Genomic DNA, 25,420 nt, shown 5'->3' with positions numbered 1-25,420 from the left:
AGAGCAGAGTGCGCACCGGGGTACAACACAGCACAGAGCAGTGTGGGGCACTGGGGTACAACACAGCACAGAGCAGTGTGGGGCACCGGGGTAAAATTACAGTGTAGTGTGGTGTACTGTGGTAAAATTACAGTAGTGTGTAGTGTACTGTGATAAAATAACAGTAATGTGTAGTGTGGTGTACTGTGCTAAAATTACAGTGTAGTGTGGTGTAATGTGGCACAATTGCAGTGTAGTGTGGTGCACTGTGGTAAAAATAGTAAAGTTAAACTCAGTATGATAAAGTATTGTGAAGTGTTGTGTGGTGTACGTACTGTGGTAAAACAGTAATGTGTAGTTATGATATACTTGGAGTTGCACTTCCACAGCTCTCTCACAGCCGGCGCTCTGTATAGTCATACCACAGTATAATCTGTAGGTGGCCTGATATTAGCACAATGCGGTCAAAATAATGTATATTATCAGTGCAGTGTAGCGCATGCTAGTACAAACAGTGTATTACAGTACAGTAGACGATATGCTGAAGTCTATAGCCTTCACTAGGTAAACAGACGAGGAAATCAAAAATGACTTATATATGCAAATCATAATGTATAAGAAGCAATACATAAATACATAAAAAAACAGGAACTGCTAAAGGTCACATCATTGCACTGGGGGTCGTTTTATATACAATATATACTGTTGTAGCAACGTTGTGTGTTAGCTGGGTTTTTAGTTCACTACTATCATGGACAATAACATATCCACTTTTAAACTACTTTTATACTGCTAACGTACGTACACATACTATACCATGTGCTTAATACTCCTCATCTAAATTGTCCTACAGTTATACTAATCATCTAAAAAATCATGGATACTAAACTACACAGTAACATAAATGATACACAGTCCATAATAATGTATGCAAAACGTTTGTGTCACGTGTAGACAAAATATATTCAGATACTTTAATTTCTGTTTTATTATGTATGTATGTATGTATGTATGTATGTATGTATGTATGTATGTATGTATGTATGTATGTATTAGCCATTGTTATCATTTCGCTTCCATGAAACTGGTATTCTCCAAGACCATTTGATACATTATGCATTTATCAAGGAAAATTCAATGGGCGATGACAGTAATTAAATACGTATAATATTATAAGGAAGAATAATCATCGTATAAATATCCATATAAACACGTACGGGCTAACAGAGCAGGTATGTGGCAAGATGACAGTAACTTGCGTCTTTCTTTTACCTACCGTGTCCCTAGCGCCCCCTACCGCCGAAACAGCCCGACATCCGGTGTCTATTAACAGTGCGTTACCGACCAGGAAAAAAACATGTAGCGCAACAATACCATGTAAAGAGAACAAAAGTGACGGTTGTTTTTCAGTTATAGATCCCTCTATGAACGCCGCTGTGCCGTCGGCCAGCAACCCAGAAAGATGCTACAGAAAGCGCTGGGACCCATTTTCTGTGCGCTGTGCACCGGGTGTTGTCTGGCGCAGGTAAGCTGGGGTTGGGGTCTCGGGGTCGGCTGCTGCGCTCAGGTTAGACCGAGGATCACAGCTGGAAGCAGGCCCGCTATTGTGCGCAATTCAGCCCCCGAAGGAGGACGCTTGTGTAGGACTGGACGCTGTACAACGTATCAACATTCACACCCTAGTCTGGTTATGTCGTCTCAAAGGGGTTTCTTCCAGTGTAAAACATGTTTACATAACGGTTCTGATATGTGTAAGAAAAATCGACTTATATATTTTTTTTGGGGGGTAGTGGATTCATTCAGGGACGGTTGTTTATCATAGTGAAAATACGTATATTTTTGGTGTATCGTAGTGCATTTATTGAATTACTCCAGTAACTTACAATTGCTGCCGGTGTAGTTATACCTGTTGTTGTTGTTGCTGTGCTGAACGGTAGCCATACTCGCTGTAGGGAGTGTCGACCAAACTATTTTGTAATATCATTATATTTATTTCTTTGATCAATTTTGCTATGTGAAATGGCAGGATCCTGTTATAGTTGTACATAATACGTCCAGTTAAGTAAGGGTTTGTCTGTTCCGTTTAAAGTACAAAATAGATGACGCTACAATAATATATTTAGCAACATTATTAGTTTCATATTAGCCTTCTAAGTGCGCCTGCTTTCACAGTGAGACACCCGGGTGGACATGTGGTGCAGATTAATGTTCTGCTCACAGACAAAGACCATCTTCAACAAACTGCAGTATCTCCCTGACCTCTAATAAAGACAACTTACTACTTGTATTATTATTATTATTATTATTATTATTATTATTATTATTATTGCGGCTTAGACACTCAAACTGCAGCTTCCCTTAACTCTGGCCCCTGTTTTTTTGTCTTCTTCTCTTCCACTCTATAGCTGAAGTCTCTCATTTCCTCCACCACAGTGTTAGTGTTCAATGTCACGTTTCCACATTTTCCTCCAGCCCAGTGCCTCTCGAGCCTGCATCGGGGGCCACGCTGGCCCGGAACTCATCATGTTGATCAGAGCTTTTTAAATGATATTAAATTGTTTGGAGATTTCAATATAAGATAAGATGAGGAGAGAGTAATTTTATTCTCCAACATCTTGTTAACTAAGCAATTAAAACACAAACTAAAATTGAGCGTATTATGAGCTACAATTTCAATTTCTTTGGTTGAGAGCCGGAGGAGCTCAGTTGGAACGATAACCAGCACAGAACCAGGACAGGGTGCCACCTGTACCAGGGTAGAGACGCGTCAATGTGCTCACAATCAGAGCAGCTGGACGCTCAGTAACTCCCACCCCTGAAGAGTCCTGCTCGATAACCTAATTCAATCTGTTGTAATTCTATACCCGATTTGCTGTGGCTACTGCTTCTTGTACTGTATATTACTTTGGTACCGATTTCATTATGTTGTGTTCAGTGTTTTGTGTAGCCTACAGTGTGTACATTTTGTCCTGTGTATCTGTTATCCTTTTCCCTGAACGTTTCCAGCTTACTGTTTGCAGTTTTGAATGCAAGCCACCTTGGAAGAAGGTGTCCGTTAAATAAAAAAGTAACATTAAGTAATAATGATGATGTTGCTCATTAAATGGATAATTTTGAACTTGATTGGTGTACATTACTACTATTCTTTAGCCACTGAAAAGTGGGTTATAAGCCCCACAGCTCAGGCAACTGCACACTGTGCAATAACGCTAAAACCACTTCCCAGCTACCAGCAGACAGTGCTCTGTTGACGTCCAGGGGAATGGGCTCATGTTACACAGGGCACAGATGCTATAATACCTGTCCAGCACTGGCCAGCGTGGTAGGGTTACACCTGTCTCTGTGCTCCCGACACAGAAAGCGACACACACTGACAGTCAAGACGTTAACGTAAGAATCCCCAGCGTAGCGCCAGTGTCAGGGCTCCTGACCAACTCAGTGACACTCGGAGGGGACTTTGCCTTGGTGAAATAAATAAACAGAAAAGCTACTAATAAATAAATTGTGTACAGTTGGGTGTGTTCCTCTGCTCTGGCTTTTCCCTGTGTGTCTGGGTTTGGTCTGGTGCGGTGCCTGGGCCCGGCTCACCCTGTGCGTGTCTGTGTTGCAGGCGAAGGAGTTCTGCTTCGGGGTGAACAATGAGCAATACCGCTGTGAGATGGGCTACTGCTGCGGGGAGACCGAGTGCTGCACCTACTACTACGAGCTGTGGTGTACGTCTGCCCGCCTCGCCCTCTCGGGCCCGAGCCCAGAGCTGCTTGACCCCTCTCTTACTCTTGTTTTCTTTCTTTTTCCGTCTCTTTACTTTTCAGGTTTTGTTTTCTTTCGTGTGTTTTTTTGCTCTTGCCTTTTGTCTTCCTCCTATTTTTATTTTTTCATTTTTACGTTGTTGCTGAGTGTTCTGTTGTTTTCTCTCCAGTCCATATGCTCGTGTGTTTGGGTATTCATGTGTGTGCATGCATACGTGTCTGTGTTGATGTGTTTGTGCATGTTTGTGGCTCTGGGGTGTGACCTGTGTGTTGGTTCCTGCAGGGTTCTGGCTGGTGTGGACTCTGATCATCATGCTGAGCTGCTGCTGTGCGTACCGCCATCGCCGCGTCAAGATGCGACTGCAGCAGGAGCAGCGGCAGCGCGAGATCAGCCTCATGGCCTACCAGGGCGCCTCCAGCTCCTTCGTCAGCCCTCCGCCCCTCAGCCTGCGTGAGTGCACAGCGTAACTCCTCCTCTCCTTCCTTCTCCCCAGTCTCGGGCTTTCTTCAGATGCCCAGGCCCTGATCTCTCTGTTTCTCCATACCCTTCTCTCCCCTCTCTCTGTCCCTCTTTAAATTAAATTGAATTCAAATTTGCTTTATTGGCATGACATGGGATGTTTTGCCAAAGCTCATACTACTGTTATTAATATATATGTAATACAAAATGAAAATAAAACCAGTATTGCCAATCGTGACAACAAAAATGGCAATGAAACTGAGCAAAACCAGTTGGGAACAAGAATGGGTTTTTCAATGGAGCCTCTCTGTCCCTCTCCCTGATGGAATACTTCACCCCTCTGCTCGCAGCCCCCCCACCCTCTCTGCTATCCATGTGCTCGAACCCTCCCCTCTGTCTTTCTCTCAATTCCTTCATCTGCCGAGCTCTGTGAAAGGGATCGCCACCGCCCTCCCCTAGGCCTTTCTGTCCCTTGGGTTTTTTACCGTGGCGACTGGGAAGAAGCAAAAGAACCCCAGCTGAACGTTTAATACGTCGGTTAACCTTTTTATTTCATTTACTTCTTTAATGTCAGGATTCTGGTCGGACTGCAAGCTCCCAGCTTACGAAGAGGTGGCTGGACACCCACCCACCCCACCCCCGCCTTACTCCGAGACCCCCACCGACGGATTTCCTGTGCCCCACCTGGTGCTGCTGCCCCCCAGCCAGTCGCAGTCCACCGTGGTGTTGGAGCCCCCGATGAGGGTGCTGGTGGAGGAGCTGGACCTCTCCGGGCAGGGGGAGGGTGCCGATTCGTCAGCCAGAGCAAGGGGCACGGTGGGCGGCAGTCAGTTGGCACAGGCGAGCCCCCGCTGCCTGCCTGAGGGGGTGGAGGGTGGGAACGGTGTGGAACCTCAGCCAGGCTCGGCCACGGCGCTGCCAGGGGAGGAGGAAGGGGATGGGGAGGGGGAGGAGGAGGGCAGCAGGAGGAGGAGACACGTCACGGGAGACTCGGGGATCGAGGTGTGTGTGTGCCACCTGGACGTGGACGAGGGCTGCGGCTCCGAGGGGGAGGAGGGGGAGGCGGGGGCGCTGTGCCAGGGGGCTGGGGGGGACTGCTGTGTGGACCGGCGCTCAGGCAGACCCAAGGAGCGGCTTGAACCCGACGTCTGCCTGCAGATCTCTGAGGCGGGGGCGGCCGGCAGCGGCACGGGCAGTGGGGGTGTGGCTTGAAAACAGCTGGAGCTCCCGAACTGAGAACGGGAGGAGTCTGCTGCTTCTGGGCCATGATGATGATGAATATTATTATTATTATTATTATTATTATAAAATAACTATCAACGTTTAATACCAAAACAAAAACATACCCAAATGAGAATCATATACATATCAAGCTGACAATACCAGGGACAATAATGCCAATATTAATAATAATAATAATAATAATAATAATACTTGTAGTAGTAGTGATGGAAGTTACAAAAAATAAATACGTTAAAGGACATTTTATTTTTCTAAAATAAATTGGGTCTGTTGGGCTGGAGGTTGATCACTTCATTACTATAACTATCTTTATATTTGATTTGTCTCAGTGACGAGGGAGGGGATTCCCTCTGCAGGCTGTACTCCTCTTTTGTTAGGGGCGAGAGGGGCAGTGTGCCAGGCTGGGGAGGCTCCCTGGCAGACATGCTGGAGCTGGGTGGGGGAGAGTGTGATGGGGTGAGCGCGTCTCATTCGACACTGGTGATATAGACAGTGACAAGAGGGAACCCTAATCTCCTACCCCACTCTGCTGCCCCAGGCCTAGTTGCTCAGCCTTACCTGCAACAGACTTCATTCCCTGGTTGGCATGGTTTAAGAGTTCTGCTTTTGATGTATTATGACTGACGTTGTTTTTGTGAGGCCTGGAGGGTGGCCATTTGGGGGGAATTGTTGCTATTAGTGTGGGTGTGGATGGCGATGGCAAGCATGGCAATGGCAGGGGGGTTGTGCCAGCACACACTCCAGAGCAGGACGTTAGTTAACGTTGAGTTAAGGAGCTCGCAAAGGAACCACACAAACCAAACTGAGCTTCTGTTTCAGTGCACTTCAGCACTCTGTTCTTATGGATTCCTCAGTCGGGGGCTTGTTTGTTGTCGGGTGGACGGTTCCTCTCACTGCACTGATACAAACAGAACCCGGCCATCGCGGGAAAAACAAAGCCTCTTTCTTGGGCGGCTCTCAGTACGCGTACTTTTCTGGAAGTGGACACTGCGCCATTTGGGGTTTGGGTCCTTAGTTTTGTCTCGTGTATCGTCCCCACTCAAAGGATGGTTAGCCCCACACCTGTCGGTATAGGTCCACTCTTGTAGGTGTTAGACCACTAGTTAAATAATCGGAGATGGGAGTCGGGGGGTAGGAGAGTGTACTTTATTGAACGAAGCTGCTTCTTATTACGTTCCATGATTTTACAGCTGTGCCTCTGCATAGGGTGGCTGTGCCATTGCACTCTTATCACCCCACAATCCAGTCCAGGACCTCAGTAAGCCCATTGTTCTCTTAAGTGGTAGTCCGTTAGCTGCTGACCAGTCACAGACCAGGCTGAGGGCTCCCTTTCCCCACCACAAGGGGAAAGGCGCACGTCTTGTATTACCCTCTTTTCTTTTCTATGCAGTTCAGGACGACCGTCGTCAATACGATGGTGATGATGATTATGTTGGTCCTCTTAACAATCCTTATGTTGATTATAAATACTTTGCACTGGTGCTACGCTGTGTATAACCTGTGACTTAGAACTTGGCTGACAATTTTCTTCAAAAACAAACAAGACAAAACAACACTATCCACTGTTTTGTATTGTTGTGGTTGTTGTTGTCCAGGTGGCTCGGCGGTGCTACAGAGTGAGGGTGCGAGTGTGATGAGACCCCGCTGTGGTACCGACGAGTTGTGGCTGCTGTGGGACTAGCAAGAGGGCCAGGCTGAGTGGGAAGGTCACTCGAGGTCATGACCCTGGCACCCAGGCAGCACTTGTTAATCATTTATGTGTTTGTTTTATACTGTTGTTGATTTTGTATCTTGTTGTTTTTTATATCGAAGGAAGAAAAAAAAAGCTAAAATAAAGTGATGCGATAGATTGTTGCCACTGCAGATTTTTCATAATACAATCCGTCATTTTATTTAATTGTATTTCTTTCCTTATAATATGAGCTATAAATGGCTGCCTTGAGCTCGCTCTCTCTCTCTCTCTCTCTCTCTCTCTCTCTCATATCCAACCCTTCACACTGTCATGTGAAAGCAACCCTCAAACCCTGCCTTAGTGGACTGATCATAGTTAATGGGCTGCCCTGGCCCTTGGCTCCTTTGTCCTGAGAAACCTCACCTCTGGGCTCTTGGTAGCCCTGGGCAGCATCTCGCTGTGCCCTCGCTGTGTCTCACTGCAGGCAGTGTGCACCATGTAGGCCACGATTGTGCTGACTGTCCCGATGTTCCTGCCGCGGCGTCCGGCACCGAGGCTCCGGTGTCGAGAGCTGGGCTGATTATCTTTTCCATGACTGTTGGTGTATCGACCAATTATCAACCGCAGAGTCCCCAGCGAGAGGACGGACTGAGTGGAACCAGAGTGTGGGTGTATGTCAGGAGGCGCTGCACCTTGGCCCGCTGCTGCCTGTGTGTGCGTGTCTGTGGGCCCAGCCCCCTGCGGCATCCCTCTTTCTGCTATCGCTGTTCCTCGCCTCACATTGCCTGCACTCCTGCTGTTCACTAGCTGCCGGAAAAGTCACTAGCAAATAACCTCTAATCATCAGGCCTTAAAACGTTTACCTAGCTAATCACAACAAAAAAATAAAGGGCTATTTCACACACTGCATGCACTCATACACACACATACGCTCGCTTACACACTTTGTATTTTCTCCTTTTGAAATCACACTTGCAGGAACTGAGGCGTTGAGGAAGAGAGCATGGCAGTTGGTTTGTTCTTTGATTTGTTTTGCTCAAAGCGAGGAGAGCTCTATGTTTGTGCATGTGAGTCGAGATCTTAGGCTATGGTTACTCGAGTGACTTTCGGGGCTCAGTCATGGACTGTGTTAAGCACAAGGGTCAGGGAAGGCAGTGGATTGGCCCATAAGCAGGACTCTTTTGCCCCTTGACCGCTGGCTCAGTGGAGCAGCACTCTTTCCCAGGGGTTGGCAGATGAAAGTATCAGACATGGTGTGTTCATTGTGGCCTTTGTGCTGGAGCCAGGCGGCCAATCGGATTATCAGAAAGCAGGAACCCCCCCCCGCCCCCCGGGCCTGGACACTTTGAGCGGCTTCCCCCACTGGACGGGCTGTTCTCTAAACCACTCGGAAGCCCGGGAGCAGCCTCTCTCTTCACAGACCCTCCCACTAACCCTGAGCACGCACCATTGGCCAAGACTCAGATGGGTTTTTTTTTGGTTTGTTTTTTGTTCTTTTAGAAATTGCAGCTCTTGCACTGCCTTGTTGGTGTTGGTGAGGTTGTCCTAAACAAAACCTGTCAAAATGGTTGCCTGGGAATCTTGTCCTTGGTACAGGCCCTGCAAGACTGACTCCCACACCTCCCCTTGCCCATTTCCACCCTACCTCTTTGGACTTGTGCTACAGTCTTCTGTCCTGTCCTGTACTGTACTCTACTAGGCTATGCAATAACTTTTTTCCCGCTGGTATATGCTGCAATAAACTGTGTACAATACAAGCAATATTATTGTCAAACAAACTGACAAAACCAATGACAACACCGAGGACAGCGACGACAGCAGCCAAACTGCTTTGTACCTGATGGGGATTGTGTGCTTGCGGTTTTCCTTTTGTTAAAAAAGAAAAGAGAAAAAAGACATGTATTTGTGTTGTATTGTTTTATGCCTGTATGCATTTGTAAATATTTGTATATCTCTCAATGTTACCTCTCGGCAAAAACAAGAAATATCAAAAGCCACCAAGTAGTATTTTTTTTTTCTTCATTCTTTCTTTCTCTTCAGTTAAGCTGTTTGTGCTCACTGTCCCCTTGGTACAGCTGCTGCAGCCTGTGTGCCGAGAGGGTGTCTGAGGACGGACAGACAGACAGACAGACAGGCTTCCCTCTCCTCAGGTCAGCCAGTGTTAGTATGCGAGAGGGCCCGTAGAACAGACACTCACACCTGGGCCCCATGCAGACACTTCCCGTCTCTCTACAGCAGTGCTTCTGACCCTAGATTCCAGGTCAAAGCCAAAACATGCAGCCCAGAGACTGACCCTGGGACCCGCACTAAGCATACATGGCATGAGGATGATTTGGCATGAGGAGATGAAGCTGGTTATCCTGCTGTAAACATTTGCAATATGATGATGTTGATATTTCCTCTCATGCTAACAAACGGGGTGTGTTTAAATGTAGGAGGTTGGCTGTGCCTGTAATCTGAGATTACTTCCTCAACTCCTGAATCTAGCATAGCAAGATCTCCCAGCCTGTTTGCACTTCGGCAAGGTAGCAGTGATGTAGGGAATAGGCCAGGCAGAGAGGGCGGATATTGGTGAAGGCTGTACCTAAACCGAGCCCCCATGTCTGTGTTTTCCCTGTCCTGTCACCGCCACCTTATCTGGCCCCTTAGGAAAAGACAAAGACTTTACAAAAAATCCCATATTATAAAACTCAAATTAGCAGCAGGGTCTATAACGCTAGAAAAAAAAAACACTCTTCCTCAAGTCTGCCAGTGTCCATTTCACAGCGAGCAGCGGCTCAGCACAAACTGACTGGCAGGATTGTGGTTTGGCCATGCAGTGGGAACCTCTCTATTTTAAGATTATATACTTGTTTGTTTTATGCATTTATGCATATTTCACAGACAAAAGTTAACCTACTAGTAGCATGGATTAAAGCCTTGCTGTGTTCCAGTGTTGTCCGTGAGAAAATCAGAGTTCATCTGCACTACACCCATCCGAGGCCAAATGTCGCTGTCCCCCTCGCTGGCCCGTGCACTCCCCGGCTGTATCCCTTCGCATCCCTGTGCCGATTCCTCACCTTGCATTGGCAGCTTGTCAACCAGCCATTCCTCTGTACAACTGAATAGGATTTGATTTGGGTCAAAAGGGGGGGTTGTCTTGCATCAGGCAGTTATTCCAAACCAGCCTATATTTACAGGGGAGAGAAGAGGGGGGTGGGGGAAATGATAAAACAGCAAAAAACACAAATTAAAAAGATATCCCAACTTTTATTCTGTGGGGGAGGGGACTAGAGCAAGGAGCCAGTCATCTGTGTGTGCACACTCACTGTACTGATGACACGCTGGAACAGACTTTCAGACCAGGGTGGAAAGAGAAAACACGTCAGTGCAATGATTACAGAATTTCACAGCGTATGGGCACGGTAGGGGGTATGGATAAAGAGCCCCCTTCCCTGCTGAACGTGGTGTAGGTAACCGCCAAGGCAAAGTGAATCAGACTGGCTCAAACCCTGGGAACCAACTCCAAGCCCTAAACTTAGCTGTTCTGCTGCAAACAAACTGGCAACAGGAAAGCGGAGATATCACCTGTCAATTAATCTGGCGGCTTGTCTGTCCGTCTCAGCAAAGCCCAAAAGTTCCTTCCAGTCATCTTGTTAAAAATATAAAATAAAAAACATATTTGAGCCACCCTCTTCCACTGGACTGTGGCTTTTGAAAGGCTCTGGCCATTTGATTTTAACGCCCATTAAAACCTGGACCCGTGTGGCTGACGTGCAGTGAGACGGACAGGAGGTCATGGCAGGGACTGGGGCAGGTGTTGGAGGGTTGCTTTTTTTTTTTTCTTTAGAAATACAGGCTGAATTAAATCACATGATTTCCTTACTTTGCATCTGACAAACAAAACAAACATTCAAGGTGCATTCCTGACAGCATTCCACATGTAATAGTATAAGCACTTCAACATTAATCCAAGGGATGAAAAAACAAGAAAACAGTGTGTGCCACTTATTTTGATAGTTATAGATATTTTAAATCCTAAAAACAATATCACAGGAGGCAGACACCCAGGCTCAGTCCTGAGCGATCTATAGCTTCTTCAGACCCATAAGGCAGCCAGGGCTGTATGGCACAAGACCTTTATAGCAGAAGACTGATGGGCTTGAATTCCTTATACTGCAGAACAAAGCAGCTGGAAATTTACAAAAAACAACAAGTATACAAAGACACAAACACAGGCAGGCCCACACACAGTAAGACAGTCCTAGTTGGATTTTAAAATGGCAGAGAAAGACTGCTATCTATCAGACATGATTAAAAAAGAAGCAAACATTTATAACCAAGACATTTCAATACATCATTTCACAGGCAGCCTTGCAACAGCAGTGAGACGCGGCAAGAGGCACCCTGGGGCGCCGGCTCGGATTCTCAGTGTGGATAAATCGATGGCGATAAAACAACACCGCATTCACAGTACAGCAGTGGAGGACGAAGGTACACATGAATATCAAACCCTTCTAACTGACAGAGCTTGGAGGATCATCGCTCAACTAAATACTGAGGACAAAACAAAAAGGAGGGACCTGTGTAATAAGCAGGTTTCTCCAGTGGGGATCTGGTTGTATGTGTAGCTGTAGAAGAAAAACACTATCACTGAAATTATAATAGAAAATATCACCAGACACAAAAGCCCTTAAATTTCACCCAATTCAACCCATTACACATCAACATGAATAATGACAAACACGAGGGTTTGGATTGGCGGAGGTTTCGAGGCAGACAAATAGAAATTAAAAAGGTTATTTCTATAACAGTATGACTCATCCATGATCTGTATCGGATTGAGTCCCTTCCCGTGCCCAAGTGCGTGCCAAGCTGCACCTGTGAGCTAGGGCACGGGGCCAGAGACGGAGACAAACACAATGATTAGACACCCGTCCTTGTGGCTGACGTCTGAAGGACAGTACCCCGGGGGCGGTCAATACGGCTCTGCGAGAGTCACTTCCTGAGAGCCCAGCCTCGGACCGTCATGCCAGCCAAGACGAGAGGACCCCGCCCAGGCCAGGCCGGGCACGCGTTTCCACTCCGGTCTCCACCCATATGACTTCAGCCCCCCCTCCCCCATCCAGTGTATGTTAACGGAAACGCCAGCGGGTGAAGACAGGAGGAGAAACGTGCTCTCGCACTCCATTTCGTAGTTATTTTTGCAAGCAAGACTTCAAATGCACTTGTGGGAAAGGGGGCAGGAAAGAGAGGGTGAGAAAAAATCCCTTCTGTAGGTGAACACTCCTCCCCTGCTCTCTCTCTCTCTCTCTCTCTCTCTCTCTCTCTCTCTCCAGTGTGGAGGTGAGGGAGGGCTCATCTGGAGATCAGATCGTTCCTCCTGTCAGTTCCTCCCGTGTCTCTCGCTCCCTGCTCCGTCACTGCGGAGATGGTATGTGTGGGAGATCCAGCCTGTTGGTGTAGTGGTTAATGTCTCTCGCTCTCTCTCGGACCGGGGCTTACACAGGTTTATTCTGCAGTGAGAGTTCAGCGGTTATGGAGGTGACAGTCTGGCTGAAATCAGTGGTTATGGAGTTGACGGTCTGTGTCAGTCCAGTGGTGAAGAATGCGATCTCTCGCTCACTGCAGTGATGACTCTCTCTGTGGTGTGTGTGTGGAGGGGAGGGGAGGGGTCTCTGTCTCTGTCTCTCTCTGTGTTCAGTAGAAGCGCTTGCGGCTGTTCTCTTTCCACTTCTGGTAGACGATGACAGCGATGACAGCCAGCATGATGGAGCCCAGCAGCGAGAACAGGACGATGAAGAACACCGTCACTCCACTCATCGGCTCGTCACGCTCGTCCTCTGTCAGAGAGAGCAGGGGGGGAGGGGGGTACATCAGGGAGAGAGAGAGAAATGGGCATAGTGAGGACGGCACATGTTAAACTGACCCCCACGAGCGGGTCCATGCTGGGTCAGTGTGTGTGTGTGTGTCTCACCGATGAACAGGGCCATGTTGTCCACCCTGGGCACAGTCACCTCCTCTTCCTGCTTCTCTTCCTCAGCGGTGCGCATCACAGTCAGCTGGTACAGCTTCAGAGAAATCAGGTCGTGGTTATCTACAGAGAGAGACAGAGGGCTGGAGATTAGGGCAGGGGAATATACAGAGAGGGATAGAGATTCGCTCTGGGGTGTGAGAGAGGGGGAAGAGAGGGGGAAGAGAGGGAGAGAGCTGCCTTCACCAAGAAGAGAAAAGGAGGCAGTTGATACACCGGATGCCGGGGGCTGCGAGTGTCGCCGTGCTGCAAGGTTGCTCGATCCCCCGGCCTTCGCAGAATGATGCCTCTAAATATAGAATGGGCATGTCTTCCCAGGGACGGGCTATTCTCATCCCTTGGCGGCCGCCCACTAACTGCCCTCCCATCCCCCGCCCTCCCCAACTTCTGAAAACAGTAACAGTGCATCTGATAGAGCAACCAGCTGGTGTCCACAGGGAGGCAGGAGGGCACTAGCACCAAGTTCAGAGGCCAGACCCCAGGAGACGCCCTCTCCATACCTGACAGGTCTCCAGTGATGGCCGATGCCCCAAAGTAATACCCCTGCGGCAGCCACACCCCCGGGAGGTCCAGACAGTCCCGCCACTCGTGCTTCCCATCAATGTCAATCATCACCTGCAGAGAGGGAGAGAGGTACGGTGAGCGACTGTGTGTGTGTCAGGGAGACTGAATCAGTCAGTCAGTGCGGGAGTGTCAGCGAGTGTGTGAGAGGGAGTGTGATGGTGAGACTCACGGTCAGTCTACGGCGCACGTATCGCACCACCAGGAAGGTGTCATGGTTGAGGTTTCTGACCAGCGCGGTGCAGCCCCCCAGCTCCGTGGGCCGGCCGTCGCGCTCGTGGTCGTAGCTCACCGTGCCGTTCCCCACCATCGCCGACACGTAGGGGAAGATACGCTGAGGGGGGGGGGGGTGGGAGAGGGGGGAACAGAGCAATAGAGAGGATGTTAACATCTACAGTACAGGATAACTGTTCTGATCACAGGACACCACAGAGCATGCGGCAGACAGGCGGACAGTCACAGCCAAGCGCAGGGTTAACACGCAACGCTTGGCCATAGCTGTGCAATAGAAAAGGAAGGGCAAGGGATCCAATCAGGGAGCAGTCTGCCCCCCACAGGGTGGGGTCTGGGGGGTGACTGGCAGGTGCAGTGGCTCTGCTGGTTTCTGAGCTCACTGACCTCCACAGACTGAATAGCTTTCCCAGACTTCTGGGAGAGAGAAAGGAAAAAAGAAAGACGACAACAACAACTAAATAAATCACCTGGGTTGAATCGAAACACAAACCTAAATCCGAAGAAAGAAGAAATAAAAATCCACTATAAACGGATTAACCTGGTAGGCCTGAGTAAAGCCCTGGCGCACACAGAATGTCGCAATCTTCTTTTTTTTTTTCTGGGATGGGCTGTAGGTCCGGGTTTTGATTCAACCAGGGCCAAAATGCCACAACCAGAAGACACCACAACACAAAACACCACAGGCCAGCGAACCCACGCCGGAGCCGCTGTGGCTCGGCCCTACGACCACTAAGGGCTGCATGCTCCGGTGATGGAAGATGGAGGGGGGAGGGGTTGTTCACAAGTGGGGTACCTGCGTGCGGGGGGTGTACCTCTTCTTCTGCGCCTGTCTCCATGAAGATTGGTGCAAACAAAACAAAAACAAGAGGGGCACAGCACAAGACGGGCCCTTTAAACACCTGGCACTGAGAGCAGCAGGCAACTCCCCATCAGATGCTATGGCAGAGGTCTTTTCCTTAGAGGTTTTCTAGGATCCATTTAAGACCCAGCTGGGTCAATCACAGCTCTTACTGAACATCTGTCTTGTATTCATCACCATCTGCACACTGACACTGTGCACAGGCATTGCATTGCACACACACAGGCAATGTAATATAACGCAACGCAATATATATACAGTGAGGGAAAAAAGTATTTGATCCCCTGCTCATTTTGTACGTTTGCCCACTGACAAAGAAATTATCAGTCTATAATTTTAATGGTAGGTGTATTTTAACAGCGAGAGACAGAATAACAACAACAAAATCCAGAAAAACACATTTCAAAAAAGTTATAAATTGATTTGCATGTTAATGAGGGAAATAAGTATTTGATCCCCTATCAATCAGCAAGATTTCTGGCTCCCAGGTGTCTTTTATACAGGTAACGAGCTGAGATTAGGAGCACTCTCTTAAAGGGAGTGCTCCTAATCTCAGCTCGTTACCTGTATAAAAGACACCTGTCCACAGAAGCAATCAATCAATCACATTCCAAACTCTCCACCATGGCCAAGACCAAAGAGCTGTCCAAGGATGTCAGGGACAAGATTGTAGACCTACACAAGGCTGGAATGGGCTACAAGACCATCGCCAAGCAGCTTGGTGAGAAGGTGACAACAGTTGGTGCGATTATTCGCAAATGGAAGAAACACAAAATAACTGTCAGTCTCCCTCGGTCTGGGGCTCCATGCAAGATCTCACCTCGTGGAGTTTCAATGATCATGAGAACGGTGAGGAATCAGCCCAGAACTACACGGGAGGATCTTGTTAATGATCTCAAGGCAGCTGGGACCATAGTCACCAAGAAAACAATTGGTAACACACTACGCCGTGAAGGACTGAAATCCTGCAGCGCCTGCAAGGTCCCCCTGCTCAAGAAAGCACATGTACAGGCCCGTCTGAAGTTTGCCAATGAACATCTGAATGATTCAGAGGAGAACTGGGTGAAAGTGTTGTGGTCAGATGAGACCAAAATCGAGCTCTTTGGCATCAACTCTACTCGCTGTGTTTCCAGGAGGAGGAATGACCCCAAGAACACCATCCCCACCGTCAAACATGGAGGTAGAAACATTATGCTTTGGGGGTGTTTTTCTGCTAAGGGGACAGGACAACTGCACCGCATCAAAGGGGCGATGGACGGGGCCATGTACCGTCAAATCTTGGGTGAGAACCTCCTTCCCTCAGCCAGGGCATTGAAAATGGGTCGTGGATGGGTATTCCAGCATGACAATGACCCAAAACATACAGCCAAGGCAACAAAGGAGTGGCTCAAGAAGAAGCACATTAAGGTCCTGGAGTGGCCTAGCCAGTCTCCAGACCTTAATCCCATAGAAAATCTGTGGAGGGAGCTGAAGGTTCGAGTTGCCAAACGTCAGCCTCGAAACCCTAATGACTTGGAGAGGATCTGCAAAGAGGAGTGGGACAAAATCCCTCCTGAGATGTGTGCAAACCTGGTGGCCAACTACAAGAAACGTCTGACCTCTGTGATTGCCAACAAGGGTTTTGCCACCAAGTACTAAGTCGAAGGGGTCGAATACTTATTTCCCTCATTAACATGCAAATCAATTTATAACTTTTTTGAAATGCGTTTTTCTAGACTTTTTTGTTGTTATTCTGTCTCTCACTGTTAAAATACACCTACCATTAAAATTATAGACTGATCATTTCTTTGTCAGTGGGCAAACGTACAAAATCAGCAGGGGATCAAATACTTTTTTCCCCTCACTGTAGCACTTACAGGTTGGGTTATCAGTCACTCCCTAGCAGAGGTACAGTGACAATGTTTATACTATTCTCTAATAGCATGTGAACTCTGAAGCAACATGTAATTGTCTTCGGTTTATTTCTTATGACGGGGGAAATCTAAACAAATCCTCATCTTCATATTTTCAATCTGAAACACTTTTTTTTTTTTTGCATGCATGCATTTTTTATCTATCTTTCCTGGCAATAGTATCACATCGTATTCCCTTTCACAGGTCAGTCTCAAATGAACCACAGCTGGAGCCGAGCCAGGAGTGGCAGTCAGTCTGAGGTCAGTCAGCGCACAGGCGAGAGACGGCTCTGCAGCATCAGCCCATTCCCCGCCTGCTCCCTCTACCTTGGTGGGCTAAAAACTGTACTAAAGCTGTCTGTCTTTCTGATTTCCATATACACACACAGGCAATTAGATTAGAACAGCACAGACACAACCAGGAACCAGAAAAACAAATCTGTTTGCTGGGGCTCGTCCAGCTGTGGTCTGAGACCCCGACTCAGGGTGCTCACCAAGTCTGTGCACAAGGGCCTGCCTCTGCAATGGCTGCCTTAATGCCACTCTAATGGGCACCAGGATGGATGCTGAGAGTGAATCCTTATTATCTTTTGCAGCTGTGGGGGGAGCTGCTGTTTTTTTAGAAGCACCCAAGGGCAACGGAATGCGGCCTGGAAACTCGCTAGCTGCAAAGTTGACCTCGATTCACTCTCCGTACTTGGCCCCAACCTGCCATCGTCACCCTGGTCTGAAGGGGAGACTCTGAAGTAACAGATGCCCACGGAAAGCCAGCTACTGCAGAGGCCAGATCTCCTGTGCAGCGCTGGCGTCCGCCACACCGCAGCGTGCCTGGGTGTGGCAGCCTGTGCCCACTGCATCTGCCGCTGTGCCCAAGGCGCCGTACCTCCTGCTGCTTCTCCTCGTTGGGGTATGTGTCCACAAACAACCCCAGGCCCGTGAAGAAGTCCATATTGCCAAACACTGGCCCTGCAGAGAGACACACAGCCAGCACTGAGCAACAGCCTCACAGCTCCCCAGAGGCTCGAACACCCTCTCCATAAAAAAACTAAAATATATACAGTCTCACACCCAAACATTACACATGATGCAGTGCTGACCACCTTGCATCTCTAAAGTGCTTTTGTAGACTGCCACCCTGAGCAATGTTACCTCCTGCTGTAAAGCTGCTGAAGAGGGCAGGCTTGCGTACACGATTTCAAAAGAGCACAGGAGGCTTCAGCTCTCAAAGGAAAGTGCTCAGGGGCCCAGGGGTGATGTGGGCTACATGCAGACTCCTATAGTTTGTGGTTCCCCTTACTTATACTCCTAAGCTCTGTTGTTCCAGGGCCTTTGTGTGACACCAAGGTTCCCAGCATACAGAACTTCCCAGGCTGACTTCTGGTCCCCTTCTTAGTATTCAAATACAGTGCCTTGCGAAAGTATTCACCCCCCTTAGCATTTTTCCTGTTTTGTTGCCTTACAACCTGGAATTAAAATGGATTTGTTGGGGGTTTGTATAATTTGATTTACACAACATGCCTACCACTTTGAAGATGCAAAATATTTTTCATTGTGAAACAAACAAGAAATAAGACAAAAAACAGAAAACGTGAGCGTGCATAACTATTCACCCCCCAAAGACAATACTTTGTAGAGCCACTTTTTGCAGCAATTACAGCTGCAAGTCTCTTGGGGTATGTCTCTATAAGCTTGGTCTGGGCTTTGACTAGGCCATTCCAAGACATTTAAATGTTTCCCCTTAAACCACTCGAGTGTTTCTTTAGCAGTATGCTTAGGATCATTGTCCTGCAGGAGGTGAACCTCCGTCCCAGTCTCAAATCTCTGGGAGACTGAAACAGGTTTCCCTCAAGAATTTCTGTGTATTTAGCGCCATCCATCATTCCTTCAGTTCTGACCAGTTTCCCAGTCCCTGCCGATGAAAAACAACCCCACAGCATGACGCTGCCACCACCATGCTTCACTGTGTGGATGGTGTTCTCGGGGTGATGAGAGGTGTTGGGTTTGCGCCAGACATAGTGTTTTCCTTGATGGCCAAAAAGCTAAATTTTAGTCTCATCTGACCAGAGTACCTTCTTCCATATGTTTGGGGAGTCTCCCACATGCCTTTTGGCGAACAGCAAACGTGTTTGCTTATTTTTTTCTTTAAGCAATGGCTTTTTTCTGGCCACTCTTCTGTAAAGCCCAGTTCTGTGGAGTGTACGGCTTAAAGTGGTCCTATGGACAGTTACTCCAATCTCCACTGTGGTGCTTTGCAGCTCCATCAGGGTTATCTTTGGTCTCTTTGTTGCCTCTGTGATCAATGCCCTCCTTGCCTGGTCTGTGAGTTTTGGTGGGCGGCCCTCTCTTGGCAGGTCTGTTGTGGTGCCATATTCTTTCAGTTTTTTAATAATGGATTTAATAGTGCTCCGCGGGATGTTTAAAGTTTTGGATATTTTTTTTATAACCCAACCCTGATCTGTACTTCTCCACTACTTTGTCCCTGACCTGTTTGGAGAGCTCCTTTGTCTTCATGGTGCTGCTTGCTTGGTGGTGTTGCAGACTCTGGGGCCTTTCAGAACAGGTGTATACATACCGACATCATGTGACACTTAGATTGCACACAGGTGGACTTTATTCAACTAATTATGTGACTTCTGAAGGTAACTGGTTGCACCAGATCTGATTTAGGGCCTTCATAGCAAAGGGGGTGAATACATATGCACGTTATTTTTTCATTTCACTTCACCAATTTGGACTATTTTGTGTATGTCCATTTCATGAAATCCAAATAAAAATCCATTTAAATTACAGGTTGTAATGCAACAAAATAGGAAAAATGCCAAGAGGGGTGAATACTATTGCAATGCACTATAAAGTCTTATTTCACATGTTCCACTTGGTGGGGGGGGGGTTGTCAAACAAGACTAAATCTGGACAAATCTGTAGAGGACTTGACAAACAAAACAGTCAAGTTATTAATGTCACTTCATCCTCAACAAGTGCCAGATAGCAGGCTTAGGTATGTCTGCATGGCGGTGAGCGAGACAGGTGGGACTGTAGAAACGCTTTCGCTGCCTCCATTTAACAGAGAGTAGCTGGACTCACACAGCCAACAGCGTCGCTTGGATTTAAAAAAAACAATCAAATGGGACAAGAAGTCGTCCGGGGAAGTGAACGCTGGGGGCTGGGGGTTCCTGTAGCGATTAGCGGGGCAATAGAGTCTGTACCTGACTGCATGCGCTCCTTGGTGTACCACACCGCCAGCCCGTCCCCATTCAGGTTCTTCTTGCCCTGGCCATGGATCTTGAAGTGCACCTGCAGCTCCCAGTCCTTCAGGTGACACGGCTACAGAGAGGGAGAAAGAGAAGGAAGGAGAGAGAGAAAGACAGAGAGAAAGTCAATCAACAAACAGGTACCCATTAGCCTGACACACCTACAGATTTTCAGTCAGCGAGATTCTCTCAGTCGGGGGTGAGTGGGGGTAGTTACTCACGATGCGGCTCCACACGGCCCCCTGCTTGCTCTGCATGTCCTGGGTGAGGCGCACTTGTTCTGTGGTTACCATGGCATTCCCCATCAGGTCCCAGTGGGAGGAGCTGGCGGAGCCGACACCTACACACAGACGCATACAAACACACAGGAAACACAGGAATCAGTGACCCGCTTTTTTGGCCAGGGTCTCCCATCCTGGCCCTGCAGAGACAGTCCTTAGGGTCAGTGGGCAAAAAACTAAGTCAGTGAGGGCTCCTTTCAAATTGCTGGAATTTAGATGACACAGTACTGCGACTCTTGGGGGCCAGGGCTGTACACCTCTTACCTAGACACCATGAATAGAATATATATATATATATATATATATATATATATATATATATATATATATATGTAGACGCATGAATACAAAATCCACTCTCAATTTAAAGCAGCTTCTTGCACTGACACCCTTCTAGGGCCGGAGAAGCTGGTGCTGCGGGTTTCATCTGCTAGGGGGTGCTGCAGTATTGCTGGACTTTGATCTCCCCTCGTTGACACGTTGTTTTTTGTGCAAAGCAATAAAAATTCACTCCTACTACACATACTTTAAATATGCTGCATTTGGAAGCCATTTATTTAAAAGTACAAATTAAAATGAAACGACAGGAGATAATTAAATAACAAAAGCGCAATGTTCTTTAGATACCCGCATTTAATAAGCAAGTGAGCTGGTGCGCCTGCGCCTGACTCCAGCAGTACGGCGGTGCTCACAGCCGCGTCGTTACGCAACCCAGGCGGGTCGGGGCGGCTCTCCGGCGTGCGTTCACAGCCAGGACTGGCCATGTAACGCTATATCCCTGCGGGGAAGCACGGCGAGATACAACAGGTGTATTCATTTGCGACGATTTAATAACAGTCCACTTCAAATCGATTACATTTAGCGCTGCTGCCCCATGTGCTGAATGAGACAGATGACACAGATGTGCGATGTGTAAAAAGACCCGACATTATCGATCCGCCGGCCCCTTGCCCAGACTGCTTTCTACCGGTGGACTTTACCTTGGTACGGTTTGATCAAGGAATGCTCCCTCTTCAGGAACTCCTCCATCTCATGGCCCTCGTCCCCCCGGCTCCGGCTCGCCGTCAGAAGGAAGAAGAAAAACGCGAGGGAGATATTTTTGATCATGTTTTGATATGAGATTAAATCGAAAAATCCATTATGAACCCTGACTAGATCTTTCTCGTTCATGGTGGCAGCCATTTTGCTCCTCCCTCCCGTGGACACGCCTTTCCCCGCCCACCACCTCTGTGAGCGGCTGAGTTCCTTTTCGGGATTCATCTTATTGGTCAACGAGAACTGCCACTCAAATGTCTACCTTTCCCGAGCCCCGCCCCTTCGCGCAATACTGACAGGTGGATAGCAGCATATTATTGGTTAAAGGCAACGCCATCCCAACCGCCGCGCCTTTCAACCGTTCCGCTTAGATTATTGGTCAAGCCAGCTGCAAATCAAACGTGTTCCTAAAATCCTGCCCCGCTCCCGAAAGCAGCGGCCGTGGTCCGATCCCGTAGCAGTGTCCGGAGAAAGATGCTCAAGAGACTGAGGACAGGCAGCACAGCGTGCCTTAACGTAACACTTATGATATGACTAAATTATATATTTTTATTGCACATAGTTAATTATACAACTTAATTTTACAGCTTATGCATTTACGTATGGATTTAAGGCTAAGTAAAAATAAGAATAATGCATATTTTATTATTATTATTATTATTATTATTATTATTATTATTATTAATTTTGTTATTGTTGCTGCTGACTACTATACTATAACCCAAAGCAATGCAGGGAATAGACATCTTCCTAGAATGGTGACGGTGGTATTAGAGAGAGGAGCAACTACTGCTCCCAAGTCTCTCCATCTGAACAGCTTTTGCTTAATTTTAGTTGTGTAATGGGAAAATTTACTTTTATCATTTCCTTTATATTCTCTATATATTATAAATGGTTTAATGTTGCTAGTGCAGTCTGGTCTATAAAGCAATGATTAGTTTGTATTTACTCTGCTCTGGGGGCTACTTTAATTATTAGTTCTTAATGCATTTCTGTCTGAGAGGTTACTTCAATCAAGCATTGTCTTCTCATGATATCATTCAGCCACTGTCTTCTAGGATATTCAATCAGCTGAAACAGTTAAACAGTATAGAGATTGTGTGTTTTGGGAACAGGTATTTGGTTAAGCACTTACAACAATGTCTTTGATAAACATCTGTTGCCTACGAATGCTGACCAGCACCAATCAACTCATCAAACACTTCAACAACAGTAACAAACTTAGGTCTGTGTTAATTATTATGTATGTTTGTACTACTGTATTTTAATGAGATGTAATCACTTCTGACAGAGAAGACTGTAGCCCATTGTCTCTGAAGATACAAAAAGGCTTCTCCAACTCACATCCTTAGTTATTTTCTTCACTTCACGTGAGAGGAAAGCTCCGGGTTAACCTGCATTTATGTTTTCTGTAATAAACTTGTTACTTCTTCATTGGTGTATCCTGGGATTTACTAAAACCACTACAGTTGTATAAAAAATGGATCTGAAATCACGGGTTTAGGATAAAGAAATAGTAGTTTTATTATGGTGAGAGTGTGTACTACTACACTGAGGTTATTGTTCTCAAAGTGTTTGTCTTCTGTAGAGTTCTTCATTTCTTCACCATTTTTGTTTTATTTAGTTTTTTTACTTTTAATTTCTTTTGAAGATATGTATTGGCCAGTATGAGAGGGCATACAAATAGGTTTTGCAGACGATCATGTCACTACTGGGTCTTAAGGTGTGTCCTATGCTTGAGGGTATGGGTGAAAGGTGGTGGGTGGTGGGAGTGACACTGCATTTCTTGTAACTGACTGTGATTGTTCATTGTGCAATTGTGTGGCTTTTTGTGTGATCTGCTTTCGCTCATTGCAGACACTAGTGCTGACTAGGGAGAGCCAGTTTCCCACTATTATTATTATTATTATTATTATTATTATTATTATTATTATATTTTTTGATCAGTGGCTAAGCATGAAACTGATCTTGATTAATTAAGGTAGTACGTCCAGTGAAGTAACTGAGAGAATTGAATCCAGAGGAAACAGTTGCTCTCCAGGATTGAGGCTGGACACACACAGTGTTTACGGTGGGTATGCTGACACAGTGAGACTAAATAGTGGCATGACAAAGTCCTTGTCAGAGTCTTCCGTAACTGTAGTGGAATGGGGTATTTCCATGTAGAGACACATGGGATGGACTCCCAGGAGGTGTCTAGCATTCCATTCCATATTTCAGGGAACTGCTCGAGTCCAACCCCACTGTGGGTCAGTTAGCTCAGCGGCTCCCACACGTTTCCCACTGTGGCCTGGCTATCTGTGGTATTAAAGCATCACAGACTGCCACTATATGAACTATACAGCATGGACACATTTTTTGGCATAAAAAACACATTCACTTGTACAAAGGATACAAAATGTCATTGCTTATAAAAAAAATCAATACCAATACAGAACACTGAAGCATTTCTAAATTATTTTCTTCATAGTTTAATATTGTTGTTCTTTTAATGTGGGTTTGAGATGCAGGCCAAAATGTGTCACAGACTGAAAGGGTCCACAGACCGGACTTTGAGAACCATTGAATTTGCTTTTGCCTTGTCAGGCCCGTTTATCCTACAATTTCTGCCTCAGCCCTTCAATGAATCCCCTTCACTAAGAGAAAAGTTCAACCCAAAGGAATATTTCAAATTCAGCAAATGAGATGAGCACACAAGTGTTGCCTAAGAAAAGGGGTGTTTACATTTGATAAAAAGAGGCTCCTTTATATATATATACATATATATATATATATATATATATATATATATATATATATATATATATATATATCAATAGGGAATCCCCAGTCCCCAGACTACCCCAGCAGGACTGCAGAAGATTGGGATCCGTTTAACATGTGTAACTGCCCTCTGTCACGTACCAGATATTGGGTTACATATGAAGCTGTTGGTTTTCTGTTGTTGTTTTTACGGTTCTGCAATCCCAGCTCAGTCTACCACTTTCCCATCGTACAGTGTGTGCTAGGTATACATATCTCTCTGTAGTGCTCTTACCACACACTTTGTGCCACTGATTCCCCTCAGCAAGAGTGAGAAAGCACCCTCATGGCACAGCAGTGAAATAGTGTGCTTTTCTTTTTTCATACTACACACGACTGTACCGGGAAATAAACACAACTCTCACCTGCAGACCAATGTGATCGGTTTTATAACTATGTTTTACTTGACTGGGTATTTTACAGCCGGTTACCCAGTGCTGAGGGTACATCACAGAAGGAATGTGTGACATTAAACTGAAAGCATGTCTGTGCTTCCTCTGCTGCAGCGAAACCTGAAATGACTCTACCTCTCTCCCTGCTCCCTGTGATGCATGGTCCCTTGTGATGGTGTGACAGTTTTCCACTGTCAGAGGTGTCTGTGATTGGCAGGCAGGCGCAGTGTCCTAATACTTGAGTCTTCATAAACTAAATCCTCGGTTGTATTAATAAATTAGGTAGCTGTGCAAAAAATAAACTATGCATCCTGGTGGTATTTCTACTTTTATTATAATAACTTGGAAATCTGGCTATCATAGGTTTTCTTTTAATACAAGGCAATGATAATAATTATAATAATTTAGATGGAAGATATATAATCCCCCCAGCCCTGCCGTCTCCTTCATCCCTGTTGACAGCCCCACTGGATCTTTCTTTAAAAGCTGCAGATGCATGATGTCATCGGCACCCAATCAGGGCATGCTGTGGCTGTGGTGATGTAATGTTTACCAACAAGGTCCATTAGAACTGCCCTAGCCATGCAGACGTATGCGTCTTTATTACACAGATGATAGTGGCAAAAAAATAAACATCATCACCATCCGTGTTATAAAATGCGGAGGTAGTGGTGTGAATTAATGAAATGTAATGTTTACATATTTATTGATGGTGTTCGGATTTAAGCCTTAAAATTAGTGTATTTTGCAACTCTTTTGCAGTATTACTCTAAAATAAAAATGTTTTCCAAACGATTCGTAAGGTTGTTAAGCAAACAATGATATGCATAACAATTTAATTTTTTAGAGCACATTATAGCTTAAGGAAGTAATTATTTATTGTATGTAGGTTTTTATCTGATCATATTGAGTGTCCCCTCAGCACGGCACACATGACGTCACTGGTGGGCGGGTCGATGGGCGGTGTTATGATAATGAGTGGGCGGGACGGGAGAAAT

The 25,420-nt window shown here is 46.5% G+C and overlaps 2 protein-coding genes across 3 annotated transcripts; one reads left to right on the top strand and one right to left on the bottom strand.

Moving 5' to 3' along the window:
- The first annotated feature begins 1,218 nt into the window (after nucleotides 1-1,218).
- On the top strand, nucleotides 1,219-9,099 carry LOC136725888 (WW domain-binding protein 1). The gene is made up of 4 exons (XM_066697481.1): nucleotides 1,219-1,504; nucleotides 3,590-3,692; nucleotides 4,012-4,179; nucleotides 4,763-9,099. The coding sequence occupies exons 1-4, from the start codon at nucleotides 1,442-1,444 to the stop codon at nucleotides 5,398-5,400; spliced, it is 972 nt and encodes a 323-aa protein (XP_066553578.1). The 5' UTR covers nucleotides 1,219-1,441; the 3' UTR covers nucleotides 5,401-9,099.
- A 1,232-nt stretch (nucleotides 9,100-10,331) lies between these two features.
- Nucleotides 10,332-21,387, bottom strand: LOC136725890 (VIP36-like protein). 2 transcript variants are annotated; one of them, XM_066697483.1, is made up of 9 exons: nucleotides 21,174-21,387; nucleotides 20,134-20,252; nucleotides 19,868-19,985; nucleotides 17,545-17,627; nucleotides 14,704-14,736; nucleotides 13,849-14,010; nucleotides 13,616-13,730; nucleotides 13,059-13,178; nucleotides 10,332-12,924 (listed from the first exon to the last, which is right to left on the bottom strand). In XM_066697483.1, exons 1-9 carry the CDS (start codon nucleotides 21,373-21,375, stop codon nucleotides 12,782-12,784), a joined length of 1,095 nt encoding a protein of 364 aa, XP_066553580.1. In that variant the 5' UTR covers nucleotides 21,376-21,387; the 3' UTR covers nucleotides 10,332-12,781. The 2 variants fall into 2 exon arrangements, with proteins under 2 accessions (XP_066553580.1, XP_066553581.1); XM_066697484.1 differs by lacking the exon at nucleotides 14,704-14,736.
- Between the last annotated feature and the right edge of the window lie 4,033 nt (nucleotides 21,388-25,420).

Source organism: Amia ocellicauda, unplaced genomic scaffold (assembly GCF_036373705.1).
Source record: "Amia ocellicauda isolate fAmiCal2 unplaced genomic scaffold, fAmiCal2.hap1 HAP1_SCAFFOLD_228, whole genome shotgun sequence".
Taxonomy (NCBI): domain Eukaryota; kingdom Metazoa; phylum Chordata; class Actinopteri; order Amiiformes; family Amiidae; genus Amia; species Amia ocellicauda.
This window is presented reverse-complemented; position numbering and strand designations above follow the sequence as displayed.